This window comes from Dermatophagoides farinae, chromosome 1 (assembly GCF_024713945.1).
Source record: "Dermatophagoides farinae isolate YC_2012a chromosome 1, ASM2471394v1, whole genome shotgun sequence".
In the NCBI taxonomy this organism is placed as follows: domain Eukaryota; kingdom Metazoa; phylum Arthropoda; class Arachnida; order Sarcoptiformes; family Pyroglyphidae; genus Dermatophagoides; species Dermatophagoides farinae.
In genome coordinates this window covers 3,392,338-3,414,157 of record NC_134677.1, presented here as the reverse complement: position 1 = coordinate 3,414,157, position 21,820 = coordinate 3,392,338, and the positions used below count along the sequence as shown (strand labels likewise).

At 29.6% G+C, this 21,820-nt stretch overlaps 1 protein-coding gene across 4 annotated transcripts in view; it reads left to right on the top strand.

The window, feature by feature from the left end:
* The first annotated feature begins 2,820 nt into the window (after positions 1–2,820).
* LOC124491704 (hemicentin-1) overlaps positions 2,821–21,820 on the top strand; it is a 58,523-nt gene continuing 39,523 nt past the window's right edge. For all 4 annotated transcript variants that reach the window (XM_075735234.1, XM_075735235.1, XM_075735232.1 and 1 more), the window contains exons 1-2: positions 2,821–3,602; positions 7,836–9,053. In XM_075735234.1, the coding sequence (XP_075591349.1) occupies positions 8,777–9,053 (277 nt within the window). In that variant the 5' untranslated portion in view covers positions 2,821–3,602; positions 7,836–8,776. The remainder of the gene's footprint in view (positions 3,603–7,835; positions 9,054–21,820) is intronic.

Genomic DNA, 21,820 nt, shown 5'->3' with positions numbered 1-21,820 from the left:
TGTATTTCTTCAACAAGGGACAAATAATTGTAATTAATGACAAATCATATTCTAGCCGAGAATATGGTCATTGTTCGGATGATGATGATGATGAGGCTTAAGCACGCATTAAATGATGAGATGATGATGGTCATGTTACTAAACAACAACAACAACAACAAGAAGAGGGTATTTATGAGCGGTAATTACATAGATACATAGAGAAAGAAAAAAAACCACAAGAACATCATTATACGAATTAATATATCATTTCAACGGTTTTTTTGTTTTTGCATTTATATAGATGGATACAAGTTTAAAAAAAAAAATTCGTGACTAAAATCCAATTGATTGATATAAAAGAATATCCAGTAGCCATATTCAATGATAAACTGACCATTTGTTGTCAAAAAAAAAAATATTATATATCGAAATTGTTTTTTTTGAATCTGAATATGAATTTTTCGATCATTATATTGATGGTTGAGTGCTGAATTGCTTTTGTCTTGCATGTTTGAGTGTGATTGCCCCGATTAGTACAATGACCTCTAATTTGTTCTAATGATAATCGGTGGATCATCTTTGGTTTTTGGCCATAATGGATGGTAAATAATAAATTAAAATCCACAATTAAAATAAAATCAAATGTCATATATTCAACAATGAAACGAATATTTGTTGAACAATAATACTTTGTGAACAAAAAAAAAATCCATATGAATCCAATTGATATTCAATTCGTTGTGTGGCGATGGTGGTAGTAGCATCTTTATTCATTCATCAAAATATTTTATTCTCATATACAATATGACAATGGTGACAACAACGACAACAACAACAACAACAACAACAAAAATTGACAAAAGAGCTTGTGATTTCGCCAAAGGCATTGTCCCATCACCTGTGTCTCATATTTCGTTATTATTGTTGTTGTTGTTGTTTTTTTTTTGTCATCATCATGATACCTATCTGGATGTTTTTTTTTACTGAATAATATATGTTTTTGTGTGTGTGTGCGTGTCTAATGTATCATTGATGCAGTAGCATCATAGTAATCACACACACACACACACAATGGAGGACAAATGATCATTTCACATCATCGTATGAATTATACAATCTTATGATTCTTTTTTTTTTGTCCAACGTTACTGTCTAATTTATTTTATACTGTGACTATACAGGTTATTGTGTGTGTGTGTGTGTCTGTGTGTATGAAGGTGGTAGTTATGATCATCATCATCATCATCATCATAAGGGCATGTTCAATCATTATTCAAAAGAATCAAAAAAAACTAATCTAATCTAATCTACACTTTTGTGTCATATTTCAATGATATGGTGGTTGTGTTTGATTAAAAGAACAAAAATTGAATATTATGATGTAAAATAAAAAAAGGTTTACATGGTATCTATTGATATCATGGAATCAGAATCTTTGGTTCACATTTTTTTTGGCCTTCCAATTCCAATTGAACAACATATTGAATGCAGATAGATCATCAGCTAGTTACAAAGAAAAATTTTTAAATCACTTCATTGCTGCTATACGTATGTCACTTATTGGTGAATACAACGACTACAACGACCATGTGTGAATCTTTGAATTGCAACTTGAAAATTCTAGAAAAGACGATGATGATCGAATCGACAAGATTGACTTGAATATTTTTTTTTTTTTGACTCTCCCGTTTTTTTTCCTTTGTTCTTTCTTTTATTGAGATGTGTTATTGTTGTTGTTGGTTGTTTGGTCTATTTGTTTAACACTTGTCCATATGTCCATAGTGCAATTACCGTTTTTGGCCATTGCCGATTTAAGTTCATCATAGCTCGATCATCATCTTCGTTCATAATGATTGCCATCATGATGATGATGATGATTCGAACATACAGAATTATCATTGTATATGTGTGTGTGTGTGTGTTTGTCCATTACTTAGTTTAAAATTTTCCACCACTATTTTCCTTTAAAACATACTTAAATTTTTTTTCTTTTTTTTGCCCAATAGTCTTCGTCCATCATCTTTTTCTTTCTGACCTAATTGCATCATTTGCCAACAAAGGAACAACAAAAACGAACCCAAAAAAAAATATAGAAAATCAATGCTTCAATTGATCTTGATTGGTGTTCGATGTTTTGGTGGAGGGGGCTATATATATATTAGATGCAAATCACAACTACTACTACTTGTCGATAGTATTATTGTTAATAGTTGTATATATTTGACCCCTTGTCCATTTTCAATGATGATGATGAATGCTCAAAAAAAAAGTTAATGAACCATAAACAGGACATGTATTTACTATGGATGTACAATATGGATTCTCGATATTCAGATTCTTGTTTTCCTTTGTTCTGATGATGTTTCGATTTTCGATTCTCAAGTTCTGTAGATCATTTCCTTTCACTCTCATCTTTGTGAATGATTATGATGATGATCAGATATCCGATATTGTTATTATTATTATTGATAACATTGTAATTTGATTAAATTCAATTTTTAAATTTAAAAGTCACGTGTCATATGCCAACAATGTAACCGAGAAAAAAGGGCCAGGTACTTTTATTGAACTAAATAATAAGGGTTGCATTCATTCAAAATAGAATTGTGATTCTTAATGAACATTCGCAACTAGAATCAAATGGCTCCTAGCATCTTTATTTTTTTTCAAAAAATGAGAATGAATTTCAAGTGCTGCTACTAGCAGCATTCCACAAATTGTTAGTAGAGATATTCAAGTTGTAGCAGAGTGGTATTAGTGAATCCTACGACGACAACAACAACAATCCAGTGTGTGGCAGTCATGCAAGTCAAACAATTCTATTTTGTGTATCCTCTTAGCGTATACACGACGTGAGAGTCAGTCAGTCTCCGTTTGGCACTTGTACTGTGTTCATCATGTTTCCAAATTATTTCATTGGTGTGTGTATGTCTGTGTGTCAGTTTAGCTTGTGAATTGAAACTGAATGATTGAATTGAATTGAATGAATGAATGAACTATGCATCATTCAATTCATGTGTCCATATAGAGGAAATCTATCCAATTCATCCATCCATACAAGTCGATGAAATGGGTAATTCAATTTGATTATTATGACGGAAAAGCAAAAAAAAATATTCACACTGGTTGATCTAAATGATAATCTGATGTGTTATGTGTGTAAGTACGATTCTTCAATGATCATGACGAATTGTAATGACAATTTTGATGAAAAAAATGTGAATGCAATTTTTTTCCGACATCGATCAATACTTTAAATAGAGTGATCATTATGATTATGACAACGACGATGGAAAAAAAGTGCACACGAAAATTGATTTTCTTACAATCCAGCTATCCAGTTTTTTTGCTTTGTTTTGTTTTGTTTTGAAATTCAACCATCATGGCCATTATGCTGAAAGTTATGGCCCATTATTCATCGACCATAAATGATTATAATTATATCCACCATCATCTTCTTCCATAATTCTTTTCCACCACTGCCGGTGTTTGCGTGTAGATCTTGTGTGTGTGTGTGTTTTGGTGAAATTCTCATTCATAACCAATGAATATATACCTGACATCTGCCATTATCGTGTTGTGTTTGTTTGTGGATGGTCGATGATGATAATCGATTTTAAGTGAGTTTTTTTTTAATTTCCACATTTGTTGGTTACCATGGTGTTACTTTTTTTTGTTGGTGTTTTTTTTTCCTATTTCGTATATCTCATTGTCTCATCTTGATGATAAATACCCTATAGAGAACTGAAAATCATTTGCATAAATTCGATTGACTTGAATAGAAAAAAAACAAAAGTTTTTTTTGAGACTTGAACAACAGCAGCAGCCATTTTCTCTTGTTCTAAACACTATTGAATCATGACTAAAAAAAATCATTGAATCGTAATGTTGTTAACTATCGGATAGTGTATCTTATACTAAAAAAAAAAAAAATTCTTCGCTTGACAACCCAAGCCATATTTGACTGATTTTTGATGATTGTGAATGAATGAGAATAATAATAATAAAAAACCTCCTCTCATCCACCTTCTATCATATCCTAAAGTCAATGATATAATGGTTGAGATGCTGCTTTGATCGGTTGGTCGTTGTTATTATTATTGTTGTTGTCATCAACCAATAATTCTAGCTGTCATTTCTGGTTACATTCTATCTTTCTATATATATATATGTGTGTGTGTATGTTGTTGATATTGGTGTTTTTTTTCATCGAATGACAACATCCAAAAGTAAATGTGTTTGGAACCTTTTTTTTATTTTTTATTTTAGATTATTTTCTGTTTTCATCACCATTTGTAATGGCCAAAATTCTGCAACTGTCAGCAAAAAAAAATGTTTTAGTATTATTTGTGTATTTAGTATAATGTAATGTAATAGTGTCCACCAATATCAGTTGATTATATTTGTGCAACTCCACACACACACATCTATGGTTACTATATTAAATCCGATTGGAATTTGTTGTTTGTATATTTGGACATTTCTTTTTCTTTTTTTCTTGCTTGGTTGTCATCATCATCATTATCATCATCATCATATCGTTGTTGTACGATAATAATATTCGTCTTTCATATTCGAAATTGATTTTGAATCACTTTATTTCATTTTCTGTTTGACATCCATAAAATGTATATCAATGTCCATTCTATGTTTTGTATGAATAGAAGGAGGGGAGGAAGAAATGAACAATTTTCAATTGTCATCGACTTTTAGCCAACAACGTGGCCAAATAATAACAACGACAACAATAACAAATGTCTCCATTTTGAATCAATTTCAATAATAGGCCAATAATATTGAAACAAGATGAAAAAAAACCTTTCAATCTTGATCCATTGATTTATATCGGATCTATATCTTGTCTTTATGTCTAAGTGTATTGTACATTGTTGCTGGCTACTATTGACATCGTGTAATATTACACAATATGACCGATATTTATGATGATGAAATAGACCGATAAATGAAATTAAATGATAAATAGTTTTCAAATGGAATAAAAAATGATTGACGATTAATTTTTTTTCTTTTTAGTTATATCGATCTATCGAGCTTGTCCTATCAGGTCCTAAATCCAAATGACAAGTAGTTATTTGGTTATTTCCTGGTCATGATTCATTTTTCATTTTCACATGTGAATCGAATCAATTCTTTTTTTGTAAAGATTTCTACAATCTTTTTTTTTACCGTGCCAAAAATTTCAACATTGATGATGATGGTTATAATTTGTATATTTTTTTTTTTTGTTGTTCAAATCTGACTGACTAATAGTCTGGACTAGAGAGCTATGTTCAACGGACATGTTGTAGTTGTAGTTGAAGATGTTGAATGAATAAACTAACTGATTATTGTTGTATATTTGGTGTTTGCTTCAGATTTTTTTTTTATTTTGAAACAAAAAACAATTATCCTCATCATCAACATAGTATTCATACAAGCAAAAAAAGAAAACGATTCATTCATTTTGGTGCCATTGTGAAATTTTTTTTTTTTGTCATTCAATCTCGTTTTTATCCGACAAAGACAATAGCAAAGACACTGATGATGATGATGATGATGATGATCATCGTAACATTAGTGTAATATAAGAAATGAGCAATTAAAACAAATGGAAAACCATCTATCTGTCGACCATAGACTATTGTCACCATGGTTTGCATCTTTGTCTGTTGCACATTCTTTTTTTAAAAAGATGATTATGATTATCATTGATGATGATGATGATGATAATGATATTGATTGCAATGTCGTTGTTAAGTTTTAGCTGCACGAACGGATTTTGGTTTAATTTTCGATTTTTTTTTTGAAAAACATTGACGCAATTTGCAAATAGGAAAAATTCGTCAAAGCAATGATAATACCACTTGTTTGGTTTTTGTTGCAGCAATAGTACAAATGAAATACCCACTGATTATCCATATGGTCATATATATACTATTTTATTTTATTTTAAAGATGGCTTTATCATTCACATTCATTCGAATCTGGTTTTGCATGGATGAATTTTTCAATATGGAAATGAACACATATGTGTTTGTCATTTTTGTCAACGGATTTTACGGTCAACATGTTTAATCACTTTCACTTATGGTTTTATTTCTGGATTTATATATTGAAATGTCCAATGCAAAAAAAAGACCATATGTGTGATATTTTTTTTTTTTAATATTTTGTCCACGGATTTGAATACAATTTTGTTTTTGTTTTTTGCCAAACCTATCGTTTATGTGACAACTGGTAATCTTTTTTACTCTATGAAGATATTTATAGACTGTCTAACACTAGAATTCATATGTCCACTTGTTGTTATTCGTCGTCAAACACACACTGGCCGATTATTTCTTCTTTGGAATGTGTGTGTGTGTGTGTGTGTATCTGGTTTTTTCATTCAAAATTATTTTCCATTTTTATATCTGCATCTGAAAAAAAATTCACATTTACATAATATATCATTGTCAGACAGAGAGACACTTTGGTCGAACTCTTTTTCAGTGAATAAAAAGAAACAATACCCAAACAGGCAGGAAGACAATTATTATGCTAGCAATATGCTTTTGTAGACAACAACGATGACGCGATGAATTTAATGAGATAATATTATATAAAAAGGCAACCCATAATAAGATGATGTGATTGTCATAGTTTTTGTTTTTTCGTAGTTTGAACGAACACAAGTAGGTAATTTATTTAACTTGATGACACAACAACAGGTTGTGTTTGTGTGTGCTCCTTTCATATATATACCAACGAGAAATGGAAAAAAATGAAGGAAAAAAATGTCACCCAAAAAAATGCATGAATTGACACAAAATGCAGTTATGTTCGCTAAATAAATGGTTCTTATCATGGCCATCTTGACCACAATTTATTTTTCTTATTCCCATTGTTTTATGTTTTGCATATGTGTATGTGTTGAATTTCAATTTCAAAATGCATAAAACACATACTATGATTATATATTATGGAATGCCTTCATTTATAAAAAAAGTGTTAACTTGTGGTCAATATTATTTTTTCTAGCTTAATCAATCGATCAACTGACCAACGCCCGCCAGCCAGCCGATTATATTGATAATCATACATAACACATTTACTTTATTATCGATTTAATTCATTCTGATCGCGATCGATTGATAGATAAGTCACCGATTTTATTATTGGCCACTATTATTATCACCAGGATTGAGAAAGAAAGAGATGTGTGTGTGTGATTAAAAAAAATTCGAATAATTTGATTCTCATCATCGATTTATCGATCGATTAGTGATTGAAGATTTATAAAAAAAACTATAATCATATGAGTATGTTTGACGACGATATTTATGAGATTATAAAAATGATGATGATTACAACAATATTATAATGTTACACTTGATCAATCAAGTTAAAACTATAGACTGATAAAATAATTTTCAACTCAAACTGATCTTTTAGTATATTGGTCTGATTGTAATTTCCAATACCGCAATTACATAACTCGATTTGATAGAGAAAAAAAACCAATTATCATTGCAAAATTTTTCTCCATTTAAATTGTAGCTTTTCAAAAATTGAAGAATTTTTATTTTTATTTTATTTGATTCACACAGACACGCTTAATTCTCTTCTCTGTTATCTCGTGCGATTTTTTTACGTTGTTGTTGTTGTTGTTGTTGTTTTGATTGACCTGAAAGTTTTTCAATTGTTTCAATTTGTTTTGATTCGATTTTTTTTTGTTTCATTCGTTTGTTTATCTTAGCTATGTGTGTGTGTCTGTGTGTAGTTCGTTTTCAATTATTATTATTATCTGAAAATGTTCATTTTTAATTTAATTCATTTCATTTCTTTTTTGTTTTGTTTGTTTCCATCATTAGGCATCCTTGCATTTTCGTCTAATTTTTAATTGTACTCATCATCAACATCATCATCATCAAAAAAAATTATCGTATTCATTCGTAATCATCATAACCAAACCTCGAAAGGTTCCCAAGAAAAGCGGCCTCGTTTTGTTGTTGTTTTTTTTTTCATTTCTATATCATCTTCAGGTGTCACCATTCTCATCATCATCATCAACATCATCAACAAACAAAGTATAGAGAAAATATGCAAAAAAAAACTTGGCCATCATATATACAAATGGCCATTTTTTTCCTGGCCTTTTTTTCAGTTCAACCGAATGCAAAAACAAAACAATTCATTTTAGATTTGATGTCAAATGATGTGATGTGATGTGAAGTGATTATTATTATTATTATTATTTTTCATCATTGATTTGGTTGTGATTATCCGGTTCCTGTGGACTGGATTTGTTTTGTGCATATGTTCTCTGTCTCTGTGTATGGGTGTTTTGTTTTTTTGTTTTTTTTTTGAATTTATTTTAATTTTCATCAGTTAATTTTTTTTAGACAGAAAAAGAACATTACCATCATTTTAATTTAATTTTTTATTTTTTTTCGCCATTTCTTCATCCTACTCTGTTACCTTATACATAAAACCCGAAAAAAAATCAGTATCAGGTCACAAACCAGTGTGTTAAGTGAATCTAAATATATTAATAATAATCTTAAAACAAACCACCAAACTCCTACACACATAACAATTTTTATTTTTTTTTCAGAAAAAAATAACATAAAAAAAGATATTCAATCAAACCACACACACACACACACATCAAGTATCAAAATACAACATAGATAAGAAGGAGAGAGAGCGAGAATCTCTCCATAGTGTGAGAGTGATAGAAATCGCTGTGAAATTCTCTTATCAACCGAGATTCACATTTCGACAGAAAGTCAAATGATCGTGTGATATTATCATGGTCAACAACTGCAACAACAACAACAACAACAACATCATCATCAACTGTCATCACGCCATGATCATCATCAGGCAACAACAACAACAACAACAACGATCAGTAGCAACTAAAATGATGATGCTGCTGTCGTTGTCTCGGAATAAAAATACCATGATTGGTTATCATCATAGATCACATTATAAATCCATCAGATCAGTAATGCCATACAGTGGTCATCTACTTATTTCTATGATTTTATTCTGCCTTTTCATACGAACTATTTATACTGATTCAGGTACGTGTATAATTACTTATATTTTTTCTCCATATGATAAAATCTATTGTATAAAAGTAGAGAGAGAGAGAGAGAGATATTTTTTCAAGTGGTCTTTTCAATTTTCATTCTATATATGCTCATTGTGTTTTACTATTGTTTTACTTTTATTCTCATGATGATGATCTTGAATTTTTTTTTCATGTGCATATATGATGATGTTAGATTGTTGTACGGTTGGTATTCGTCGGAACCAAAACAACATTATCAGTGAAAACATTTTTTTTTCAAATGATGCAAATGGTACATACACTCGCCCAATATGGATTGTTGTTGTTGTGATTGCCATTGTTGCTGGTTTTCACATTAGATCAAATCATGATTCTAAGACAAGTTATCATTGGCCTCCCGTTGCGTGTGTGTGTGTGTATGATGTGTATAAGTGTCTGAATTAAATTTCCAAGTAAAATTTTTCAATACACTCAGACCGGGAGAAGGGAAAAAACTTTGAAATGCTAAACATGTAGAATTTCATGTAAGGAAAAAATCAAATCAAAATATGAATGAAATAAATGTTGCAAACCAACCATGAGAGTCTATTGTTTGATGTTTGTGGGTATATATCGGTTTGCCATAGTCATTGGTTGATTCTTTGGGTTTGTTGCCCTTATGATTCAAATGATAAAAAAAATCAAAAATTATCAACAAGCTTGGAAGTTATTTTTTTCCAAAAAAAACCTTCAAAATAGTGATACAGTTTTGGCTACAAACATTGATGATGACGATGAAAATGATTAGATTTTGTCTTTAAGATTCAATTTTTGAATTTCAATTCTTTCATTCGTTCATTTAGTCGACTTTTTCTCCTTATGTATGTCTGTCGATGCATGCAAACCGAATCCGAATATCTCATCTATTTCTTGAGTTGAATTCATTTGTTGTTGTTTACGACATGAAATTTTTTTTTATCAGACTTACTCTCTGATGACTTGAATTTTATATTTTGTGAATTTGTCAAGATGCAAGACTTTTACCTTTTTTTTTGCTTTTCAAGCTTTTTGACCATTCAACCATTGGAATCAATTGTATGGTTGAACCTGTTGTTAGTTTTCTGTATTGTATCCGTTTGTGTTTGTTCATTCGAGAACCTATTGTCATCAACATTTTATAGTGATGATCATCATCATGACCATGGTCATGGTTGGTTCGTTTCCACATTTGTCGATGGTAGGTCTGTTGGTTGGTTGGTTGTTCGAAACATTTGACTTGTATTTATACAATGATTTGTTCTTATGCTTGTAAAAAAAAAGTTACCGAAGTTTGGCCGCCAACTGAAGTGGTCTGAATTTCATTCGATCATTGATGACACACACACGCACACAAAACAGACTATATGTGGACACACCTGGTCCACATTTTTCCAAAAAAAATTCTCATTGCAATTCTGTATGTTGAAAATAGATTGCTTCAATATTAATCCTCATCATAAATGTATATTATATGCATAAATTGAATATAAAATTGCCTAAAGTCGTTTGATTCAATAGAAGAATATCATATATTTGTATATGAATTATTGAATATATTTTGTGTTTCATGCATACGGATGATAACGGATAAATTTCAATGAATATCTAAATATATTAAAATGCAATATATATCTATCTAGTAGTTTTGTTTCTAGGTTTTTTTTATCATGTTTGTTTTGTGTCATTATAATACCCAAATGATGATGATCATTATCATTATACTCGAAGGCTTCTTTTCTTTATTTTTATTTCCTATCATCATTTCATTAATGTTGTTACTACATTCCAAGAATATTTGGACTTTCTTTTCCATTCAAATAAATTACTAAGAGAGAGACAACAAAAGAAATAGAATATAATATAAAAGAGTGAATGAGAATCCATTTGGCATAATCTTCTTTGTTTATGTAACCAAATAATATTTTAGGGACAAAATACAAAAAACAAATATGGAAAAAAAATTTTCTCTCATCTGATAACCTCAATCTTTTTTTTTTGCTATTATGTATCAACAATTGTGATCGATATAAATTTGATTGAGATATTCTAATCACTACCATCATGATCATCATCATTATTATTGATAGTCCCTATTTTATTATTAAAATTTAGATAGATCTTTTTCTTTATTTTTTTACGTAAAAATAGCTTAATTGACCGAGAAATTGATATATTTGAATGGATTTTAATCCAAATTTTTTTTGTATAAAATATATTCAATTTACTTACTATATATTTCAAATCAATGTGTTTTATTTATTCATTCATTCACTTAAAACAATTACCCAAATCTATCTATCTAAATTTTGATCTTTTTTCTTTTTGTTTCCTGTAAAAAAAAAATTATATGGATTTTCTCGCACACAGTTTGAATTTTTCTTTTTTTTTCCACTGTGATTCACTTCTCGTTTGCTATGATGATGTGCGTGTGTGTATTACAAACTTATTTATCCGATTAATTTTCTTCGAATTCAAATGAAATGAATGAATATTCATCATTCATTCATTGCTATGTACGGCAACAAAAAAAAAACAGATGACTGCCGTTTGATCGATGAGTTTCTAACGAAACATTGCGACCGACCGGCGTCTGTTATGTTTTGATCATCATCCTCCAACACACAAACACACCCAGAAATAAATTTTAAAATTTTTTTTGGCCCAACAAAGAAAATTTTCCCTTAAAATTTTGTCGCATTCAAATTGAATTCAAGGTTTTTTGTTTCATTTTTTTTGTTGTTACTTTGAAAATATAATGATTCTAAATGATGATCATTTGATGAAGATGAGTGATGGAAGGATGATGATAATGATGGTCATCATCATCATCATCATCTTTATCATAATCAAATTTAATTGTCTGAGATTTTTCATTTTTCCAAAATCTTATTGTGTCCCTGTTTATTTTTTTTTCATATGAGCATTGTTTGTTTATTTATTTGTTTATCTTTCGTTTCATGTGGCCAATAAAATGGTGAAAAAAAATGAAAATTTGAACTAGATCTCATGACCAAAAGATTCTTTTTTGTTGTTGTTGCTGATGGACGAACTGAATGATTGAATGAGATATATACACACACCTGTGTCCATAATAGTCAGTCCGGTTTCAGCATTCATTATTATTTGATGAAATTTTTTTTTTATTTTGCCGGCAAAATTGTCATCAAATCGGACAATTCTCTCTTTCTCTCTTTATGTAGACACAAAAAATCACAATCATGCTTCAAATGAAAAGTTTGATCATTTCATTTTTTTTGTGCCAATGAGAAAATAATGAAAGATTATATATATGCATCGGATATTGAAATGAATTGAAAATTGTGTTCGATTGTTATTTATTTATTATTGCACATTTTAAACGTATGAAATGAGATGGAAATTTATTTCACTTTCTTTTCTGGAATTTCTCGTTGCCAGTCTGCCGGTTCTTGATATAATTTTCTATTTGATTTTTCTCAATTTCTTCATATGAAAATGTTTGAATGTATGCTGCACGGCAAAATGCTGTCCTCTTTTTACTTATTTGGGCTTTGTGAATTTGAATATTATTGAAATCATAGATTAAATATCGATTAGATAGATTTTTTGGTTTTCTCTTTTCCAAGTTCTTTGTTTTAGATTGCAGTTGTGACAAAAACTTTTTCCAATGGATAAGAAAAAGGAAACTACTACTACTATTATTCATTTCAAGTTGCGACTAAAATGGGTAAAACTAAAAACAATAAAATGATAGGAGAATTCAGGAATCGGTAATAATTGCCACTAACGAAAAGAAAAAAATTTCCTTTACTTGGGTGTTTTATCTTTTGACCAAATGTGAAAAGTGTTTGCTGCGTATGTGTTTGTCGTCGTCGTCGTCGTATGTGACTCTGCATCTAAATGGTCTACTTTGATCTACATTTTGGTTGTTGGATTTTTTTTTTCATTCATTTCATTTCGTTCGTTTGATCCAGAATGGCCTGATTTTTTTCTCGATTCAAGAACAGTTAATTTATTTTTATTATATCAACTTTGCATACACATATATAGAGTATAATGTTCTTTTTTTTGTGTGCTATTTGCTATCGTGTTTTTTTTTTTTTTTTTGATTGTTGTTGTTTGTGTGTGTGTGTTTGGTACGACCATTTTTATGGGACTTTTTTTTCGAAACCGTTTTTTTGTTTTGTTTTACCATTGTATTTTGTATTGTAATATTCGAATTGAAAGTTATAGTCATCGACACAACACATAAATGCATAACCCGAATTTATCAAATGGCCATCTATATATATTGGCTGCCAAGCTTCTGTTTATGTGTGTGTGTGTGTGTGTGTGTGTGTGTGTGTGTGTGTGTGTGTGTTTGTTTGTTGAACTAGCCGACGATCTGGCCAGGTTTCCATGTATAAATATGATGATGATGATGATGATAGTAAAAAATTATGCTAATATATTCCATCCATTGATGATGATGGTGATGATAACAAACATTAAACATTATCGAAATCATCCTCCTTATTATTAAATTGACAAGAAATGATGAACACTAAAACACACGGCAATTTCACGCCATTCCTTATCGAATCATGTATTGGTTATGGTTAAATTAGTTACAACATTTGTAAATCGTATCATCCGATCAATCGATTGATCGATTTTCTCTTTTCTCCCCTTTTTTTAAAGATTAATTAGCTATAATTGTCCGTTTGTATTGACCGATGTTTTGATTTGTTTCCTATCGTTTCACCAATCACACATTAAATGATGATCATTTATTACAAATGTATTTTATTTGTATCAATTCAAACACAGACATACGAAAAAAAACTCGAATCATCATCTTTATTTACATTTGATGTTTGTTTGTATAGTTGGATAGTTGAGCGGGCGTCACGACAATCGGAGAATGAATTTTTTTATTTTTATTTCATCTAGCTTCTGTATTACAACACGACCTTTGTTCAATCATCATCATTATTATTATCGTTCTTATTGTTTAATCAAAACTGATGATTGTTCGGTTATTATTGAGCGATTATCTGTGAATTTCTTTTTTTCAACTTTGTTTGTAGTTACGTTGTTTAATCTGGCAAAGATAACTCAATTCTTTCTGTTTGATCGATTTATTTGTTGTTGTTGTTTTTGGGTTTTTATTACTTGTTGACAATCATGATTCTGGCGTCCTGTTTTTTGTTTGTTTGTTTGGTATACTATTTACTGGTTTATATCATCATTGATAGCTATTATTAAGGTAATTTAGCTGACCTTTTGTTTTCTGTATGATATCTGTATTACCATCATCATCATCTTCATTGTCATTGTTGGTAATAAACAATGGCATAGAGAGAGAGAAAAAAAAAGGATAGAAAGAAAGAAACTGTACTTGATTCTATTCTTTTTGTGTTTTGTTTGTCCATTTAATGATGATGATGGTCACCATTGATGGGGTTATCGAGTCTGTTCATCTTACTTCTAGCAATTTATTTGTCTATGTTTACATAACATTGTCATTCAGTAAAAAATTGTTGAACGGTATAATCATTATTATGACGAAATTGTAGAAGTAGTAAAAGAAAAAGGTAACTTCTTTTTCAGATTGACGCCTGACTTTTTTTAGAATAAATTTTCTTCCTTTTTATGTCCTGTTTTACTTTTTTTTTAACCAGAGGTATTTGTCTCTTATTCAGAATACAATGATAATAATAATTATACCTTGAAACAAGTCTAAAATGTATTCTTTGGCGTCAAATCCTGATCAAAACTAGCCACTCTCTATTCTGCTATGAATATTAATAATCATTTGAATATCATCATTTTGATGATGATGATGATGAGCTGGTTTGATGGACATCATCAACAAGAATGACCAATTTTTTCTTTTTTTTGATAAAAGTGTCTCTTACTCTTTGTTCGTTGGCTTATATTATCATCATTTGTCCTTGGTTGGTTGCCATGGATAATAATAGATCTGGTTGTTAATGTTTGTTGTTGAATCTTCCGTTTCCAATTATCTCTTATTGGTTTGTCCAAATATTAACTATGGCGCATGAAGAATGAAAAGAAAGAGATATAAAAAAATGGTTTTTTATCTGTTGTTCTAAGATATTAACATTGTTTTTATAATAACCAATACATATTGAAACATATTTACGATTTAACACTTGCCATTTTATTTTTACCAAAAAAGGGAAAAATTTAGCCATTTATCTAGATCATATAGATTATTTCTTGTTTTCTTTTTTTTGTATGTGTGTTTGTTTGTTGTTTTCATTTTTAAAGGTATTTGTGTAGTTTAATCTTGCTTTTGATTTTTTTTAATAAAGAATTTATATCCATGTGTGTGTGGCATGTCAATATTCCAATACCTATGGCCAGATATTGTATGATGATGATGATGATTGAGGTTTTTTTTCATTTTGTTTTTGGATGATTATCATCACGTCAAATATTATTGGTGGTAGTGGTGGTGGTGGTAATATTATGGTGATCATTAGAAATTATGAACGATGAAGAGATTATTTTTTCTCTTGGTAAATGTCCAGACATTTCTTATGGATAAGTTATTAAAAATTATTATGGTCAACGCCATTGTCCACATATGATGATGATGATCACCTTGATTCTATCAATATTTAATGATTATTATAAAAGATCCTTTTCATCATTATCATTATCATAATAATAATCATGATGACTAAGCTTACCATTCGGTGTGGTTTTCTTATTTCACTGTCTCTGTTTTTGTATTGAATTCTTGTTCGTTTTTGTGATTGGAATCGGCATTAATTATCTATAGACATGTGTGTGTATGTGTCTATATATGAACCTAACATATTCGGCTAATCCCATATGGCAGAGATCATTGGATAATTGATTATCATTATTATCATCATCATTATCAGTATGATTGGAATTCTGACTTAAGACTTTCGTTTTTTTTTATTTATATAGTTTTATGTGAGTTAATTAATATAGATTTGTTGTTGATGATAATATCGATTCGTACAATAGTCGATGATTGATTATATCATCAGTTGGACATTCTCATTAGAAATTACCACACACAGATAAAACAAACAAACAGATTTGGAATTTCAGTTAAAGTTAGTTTAACATTCATAAAAAAACCAGTGATTGACGATTCCAACTTTTCATTCCTGTGGCCAAAGTTTGTCATCAACGATTCTTCCATTAGTCATTCTTTGTATTTGTTTGTTCTGATCACATTAAGCATCAAGCACGAACGATTTCTTGTTTAACCAAAAAGAGAGAGAGAGAGAGAGAAAAAAAAAACTCAAACCCAATTCTTTGGTTTTTCATCATTCTGTCTACTTTTTTTCTGTTTGTTTTGAATTAATTATTCGATTCAGTTGTTACCATTGTGAATAACCGAAAAATAACTATTGCATCCCAATCACAAGTTTTTATCGCGTGATACTATTTAATTTTACTAATTTGGTCCCTAGTTTCATTCGGTGTCTGTATGACTGTTATCCAAACAATATTCGAATCGTTTTTCGGTTGATTTTCATTCAACCGTATGCTGAGGCCTGATTGTTCTTGATGAAATCAAATTTTTAAACGATTCAACCGTTTCTTTTTATTTCTATGTCACAATCATACCCGCTATACTCATCATTCAACCACATAAAACTCTATCTTTTCCGGTAATGTTCGCAAGTTTAGCATTGTTTGATGTGATGAAACAAAAGAATTAATTAAATAATACAATCTTCTGCCGGCAATAGGATTTTTTGTTTGTGTTTTAACACAGTAAGGACAATGGGGAGTAGAAATAAAATAGGAGTCGATTTCTGGATTTCTGAATGTTGATGATGTTGACATATCCAAAAGAAAAACTATCCGACAATCACTATGGCTTTAAAACTCTGTTGTTGTTAATCGAATTATTCTATTTGCTCGAGACTTGAACTGTATGGAATTTTTTCTGTTGTAGTATGACGACCCTCGATTCATTGTTTTTCTTTATGTATATGATGGTGATAATGATAATAAAATGAAAATCTACGTAGATGCTTTAGAACAAAATGAATAACATAACATTTCACATTCGAATCGATTGTGGAATGGATTGAATCGATTTTTTCAATAAAAGTTGACTTTTTATGGTTATTGTTCGTGTCGGTTAGATGATCATCAGATATCCTTTATTTTGGCATTTGGTCTAAGTCATAATTAATATTTTTTTTTTTGAACGGTAAAAATATCAGACAATGACAAAAGATATAATGGTAAGATTCCTTAGCAATTCTTACCAATGGAATCATGATGATGATGATGATGATGAGATGGAACGTTTTTTGTTCTTTGGTCTCAAAATCAAACAATCATTCTTGGTTGTCATCATTCTTTTCGTTCAATAAAATTGATTTTGGTATCTCATTTTGGAAAACCTCTAAATGAAAAAAAACCTGGTTTTGGGTTTTTTTCTTGTCAGATTGTTTTCCACATACACACACACACAAACATCACAACCATTCAATAAAAGAAGATAATTTTGCTACCACCACAAATATAAAACACGCCATGATTCTCTTCATATTGTTGTTGTTGTGTTGTTGTTGTCGTTATTATTGTTATTTTGTCTGGTTCTATGTTCTGGTAATTTCCCACTCTTCCATATTTTTTTCAACCAAAAAAAAAACGAGAAAAAACGCTTTTCCAGTTTTTTTGTCTCCATTTTTTTGTGAACCAAATTATTTCTACGATGGGCCCATTTTTTTATAAAAAAAGTCGATAAAACTAAATACTCATATCTGAGATATAAATATATAAGATTCTGATGATCAATGAATAGCCCAAAGCCACCGAAAGAGATATCTCCTTCCTATGAAAAAAATTTAATTTATTTCACACACACACACATGTACACACATCCAGATAGAAAAAGAAGTAAAATCCAATAAAATCATGACACACTCTGTGTGAAGACAATGGACCAAATTGAAAAAAAAAGAAAAATAAAAATCAAAATCGAAAATGTTCAAAATTGATGATTATGATTACCTATGTTGTTATTAGATGTCGAATCTTTTTCTTTCATTCGTTTGCTCCACAATTTCTATTGAATGCATTCCATTCCATTCATTCATTCATTTCATTTCATTTATCATCATCGATATGAAATGAATGATGAAAACAAAAACGCAAAACTCTTATCATTGTAGGTCTTTGAAATTGTGATTGAGACATTCAACTATCTTGCACCCTGTCTTACAATTTTTTTTGTTTGTTTGTTTGTTTGTTCATTTCTATCTTTAATCGAATTGAAAAACACATCAATTTATGATACACACACACACACACACACACACACACACATACTCATACAATGAACCTTTTATTCAACCATTCAAGATCGACCGATTATGATGATCCTATGAATGAATGAATAGGCTCATTCTATTTTGTTTTTGCTTTTTTTTTTTTGTTTCTCTATTCACTCTCTCTCTCTCTAGTTGAGCATTCATTTTCTTCGATTCATTCATTGATTATCATTGGATTCGTAATTATCAAGTGGCAGCAAGATGTTGCCTTTCAAATGGAAAAGGAATTCAGATGAAAGCTGAAAACCGTTTGGATGATTATTGAAATTCTTTTTTTTTTGCCTTTTTATCAAGAATTTTTCATCGTTGTTATTCCTGTGAATGTAGGGAATATTGAATTTGATTTTTTTTCAAATTCAATTCCTATGAAAAGACATATACAGTGAGAACATATTTCCATCATTTGATTTTATGTTTTTATCATTTCTCTTGGCCATTATTTTGTCAGCAGCAGAAATTTGCTTCTGAACTTTCATCTAATCAGTTATAATCAAAAATGAAAAAAAAATTAAAACTTTTGCCCACTATACTACTATTACATATTGTTAATACAGATTTTGTTTGAATCAGATTTTTTTTCTGGATTGTATCTTGTAAAAAGATTTTTTTTTTCCCATTTGGTTAAGCTGATTTATTGCCCAGTTCGTATTGCCACTTTGTTTGTATGGTTCGATCCAATGATACAAAAATGATGAAGAATGGAAAAAAATTGTTTGATTATTTATATATGAGTGTGTGTGTGTGTTCAGTTATAGATATGATGATCATCATTGTTACCAAATGATGTCTTTTCTTCTTCTAACACCCAAAGTTGTATGATTCCAATTTTCATTTCACTGAAAATTCTCTCTGTGATATAATTCGATGGCAATGAATGATGTTTGAACAAAATCGAAATCGGACTTTATTCACGAAATATGCGTCGCTGTGATATATAACTATACAACGAATACAAAGAATGATTGCCAGAAAAATTGCCTGAAAGAATGAAAATAAAAAAAAAATAAAAATAAAATTTGAAATGATCCATTCGAATTACAATCGACCAGAGAATTGAACGTACTGCTGTGTCTTTTCTTCTGGTTTTTTTTTTCTTTGGGTGTGCATTTTGAATTCTGATTTTTTTTTCAAAAAAAAAAAAAAACTTTTCTGTGTGTACTGCAAAACTAATAGTCGTTATATTTGAAATTTTTTTTTTCAGAAAAAAATGAAAAATTTTGCCCCCAAACAATTCGTAACACAGAAAATTATTTGCGCTGAATTTTTTTTTTCATTGCGGATGTTGTTTGGTTGCTATTGTGAAAAATATTAATTTTTTTGTTTGTTTGTTTGCCAGACTCATATTTTTCTGTGTGATTATATTCAGATGTTCATTTGAATGGAAGGGAATTGCAGAGAAATTGGATATCTAACCACGATTCATATGTTTGTTTATAAATCTGTCCAGTTTTGTTTTCTTATGTGATGATACGAAGGCATTTGAATCAATTCTTTTACCATCTTACAAGAGAAAAATCTTTACACCATCTTTCTGGCAATTGACGTTTGACCTCAATCATCATCATCATCATTGGATTATAATAATATTGGATGATGAAAACATCGATTGTCACATGTCCAGAATCATCATTATGTTTGTTTATCTTAGAATCTAATATGTATATGGCCTGTCGACAAATACACATTACTTGAAAATCGATTTACAAAATGTTTATGGATTTTTGAATTGAAATATAACATGAACAGGAAATGTGTTCTCTGCATGTTTATTGATGAAGCCCATATATTGCCCATGTATTTGTATGTGGATGCATGTAGTTTTTTTTATTTGTTGAAAATAAACAAAAACAACAATTTCCAGGCAATTTTTTTTCTTTTCATTCAATCATTTTTTTTCTTTTGTTTGTTTCATTTTGTTATATTGTTTGTTTGTCTATTTTCTCTTTTTCTTATTTCTTCACTTTTTGTTGCCTTATTATTTATTTGTTTCATCATCACTTTGTTGTATAATGTTTATACATTTTTTTTGTCGGCTTGTAAAGAATATTCTCTTTTGCAAAAAAAAAACGAAAGAATCCATTGTAAAAAAAATAAACCATGTATCGAAATGATAGAAAAAAACTAATATTAAGAACAAAAGATTGGATAGCCCAACCATCCATCCATCCATCCATCCATCTATCTTTTTTTTTTTTTTGCTTAGACGAAATATTCTTCTCTCTGGATTCAATTACTCGGTCACTTGTTTCTTTGTGTGTTTGTGCGGGATATTGTAAAAATAAAAAGTTCATCCAAAAACCAAAAAAAAAGTGCCGAAATAAAAATCGATACAACATAAGGCAAATAAACTTGAAACAGTGATTTTCAAATTTATTGTTTCACGCTAGCGATTTGCAAAAAAAAAAGAATGATACATGATGGTATATTGTTTGTATTTGATTGAAAAAAAAGTTGAATACCACTGTAATAATTGTAGTGTTTCAGGAACGAACCAAAATGATGAAGTGTATCACATGTGCATATCAACTATTTGCATTCTACTTATTCATTTTTTTCCTTTATCTATATGGCAAAATATGAATATTTATCACTTGGAAACTTTTTTTTTTTGTTCTATCTCTTGTTTCTGAAATCTGAGTTGACTTTCAACTGTCTGTTTGTCTCTCTTTATTTGACCATGTGTATGTTGGTGTCTGTAAATCTGGATTCTTCTATTTCGTGAATAATCTTACTTTGCATAAATCTTGTCGATATTTTTTTTTTGCTTCCTTTTTGTTCTCTTATGTAGACATCCTTTTAGATTTTTGATTTAACCAAAAATGATGATTATAAAATTGATAATACAATCTCGTGAAATGATTTGAATTGGCTTGGTTTTAAAATGAAACTAAATAACAATTTTTTTTTTTTTTTGGTGTTGGCAATAGGCTTTTTTCACAAACAATATTTCCAGGTTCATATTTTTTTTTGTTTCAAAGTTTCGAAGTTTTAAATTGTTGTTTTTATGCCATCAAGCTGGTTTTTTTTTTGGTTGAAAAAAATATGGAAGAGTGGGAAATTACCAGAACATAGAACCAGACAAAATAACAATAATAACGACAACAACAACACAACAACAACAATATGAAGAGAATCATGGCGTGTTTTATATTTGTGGTGGTAGCAAAATTATCTTCTTTTATTGAATGGTTGTGATGTTTGTGTGTGTGTGTGTGTGTAACCAGATCCCAAAATCGATCTATACACCGATTTATATTGACATTACATACATACATTATACATAACACAAAAAAATTGATGTTATTTTATACTATATAAATTGGTTATGACGACAACAAACTGATCATCATCATCATCATCATCATTGATGATTATCGTTATATTTTTCTATGGTCGTTTTCATTTTGGTTTCGTTTGTGTGTTCATCAAGTCATGG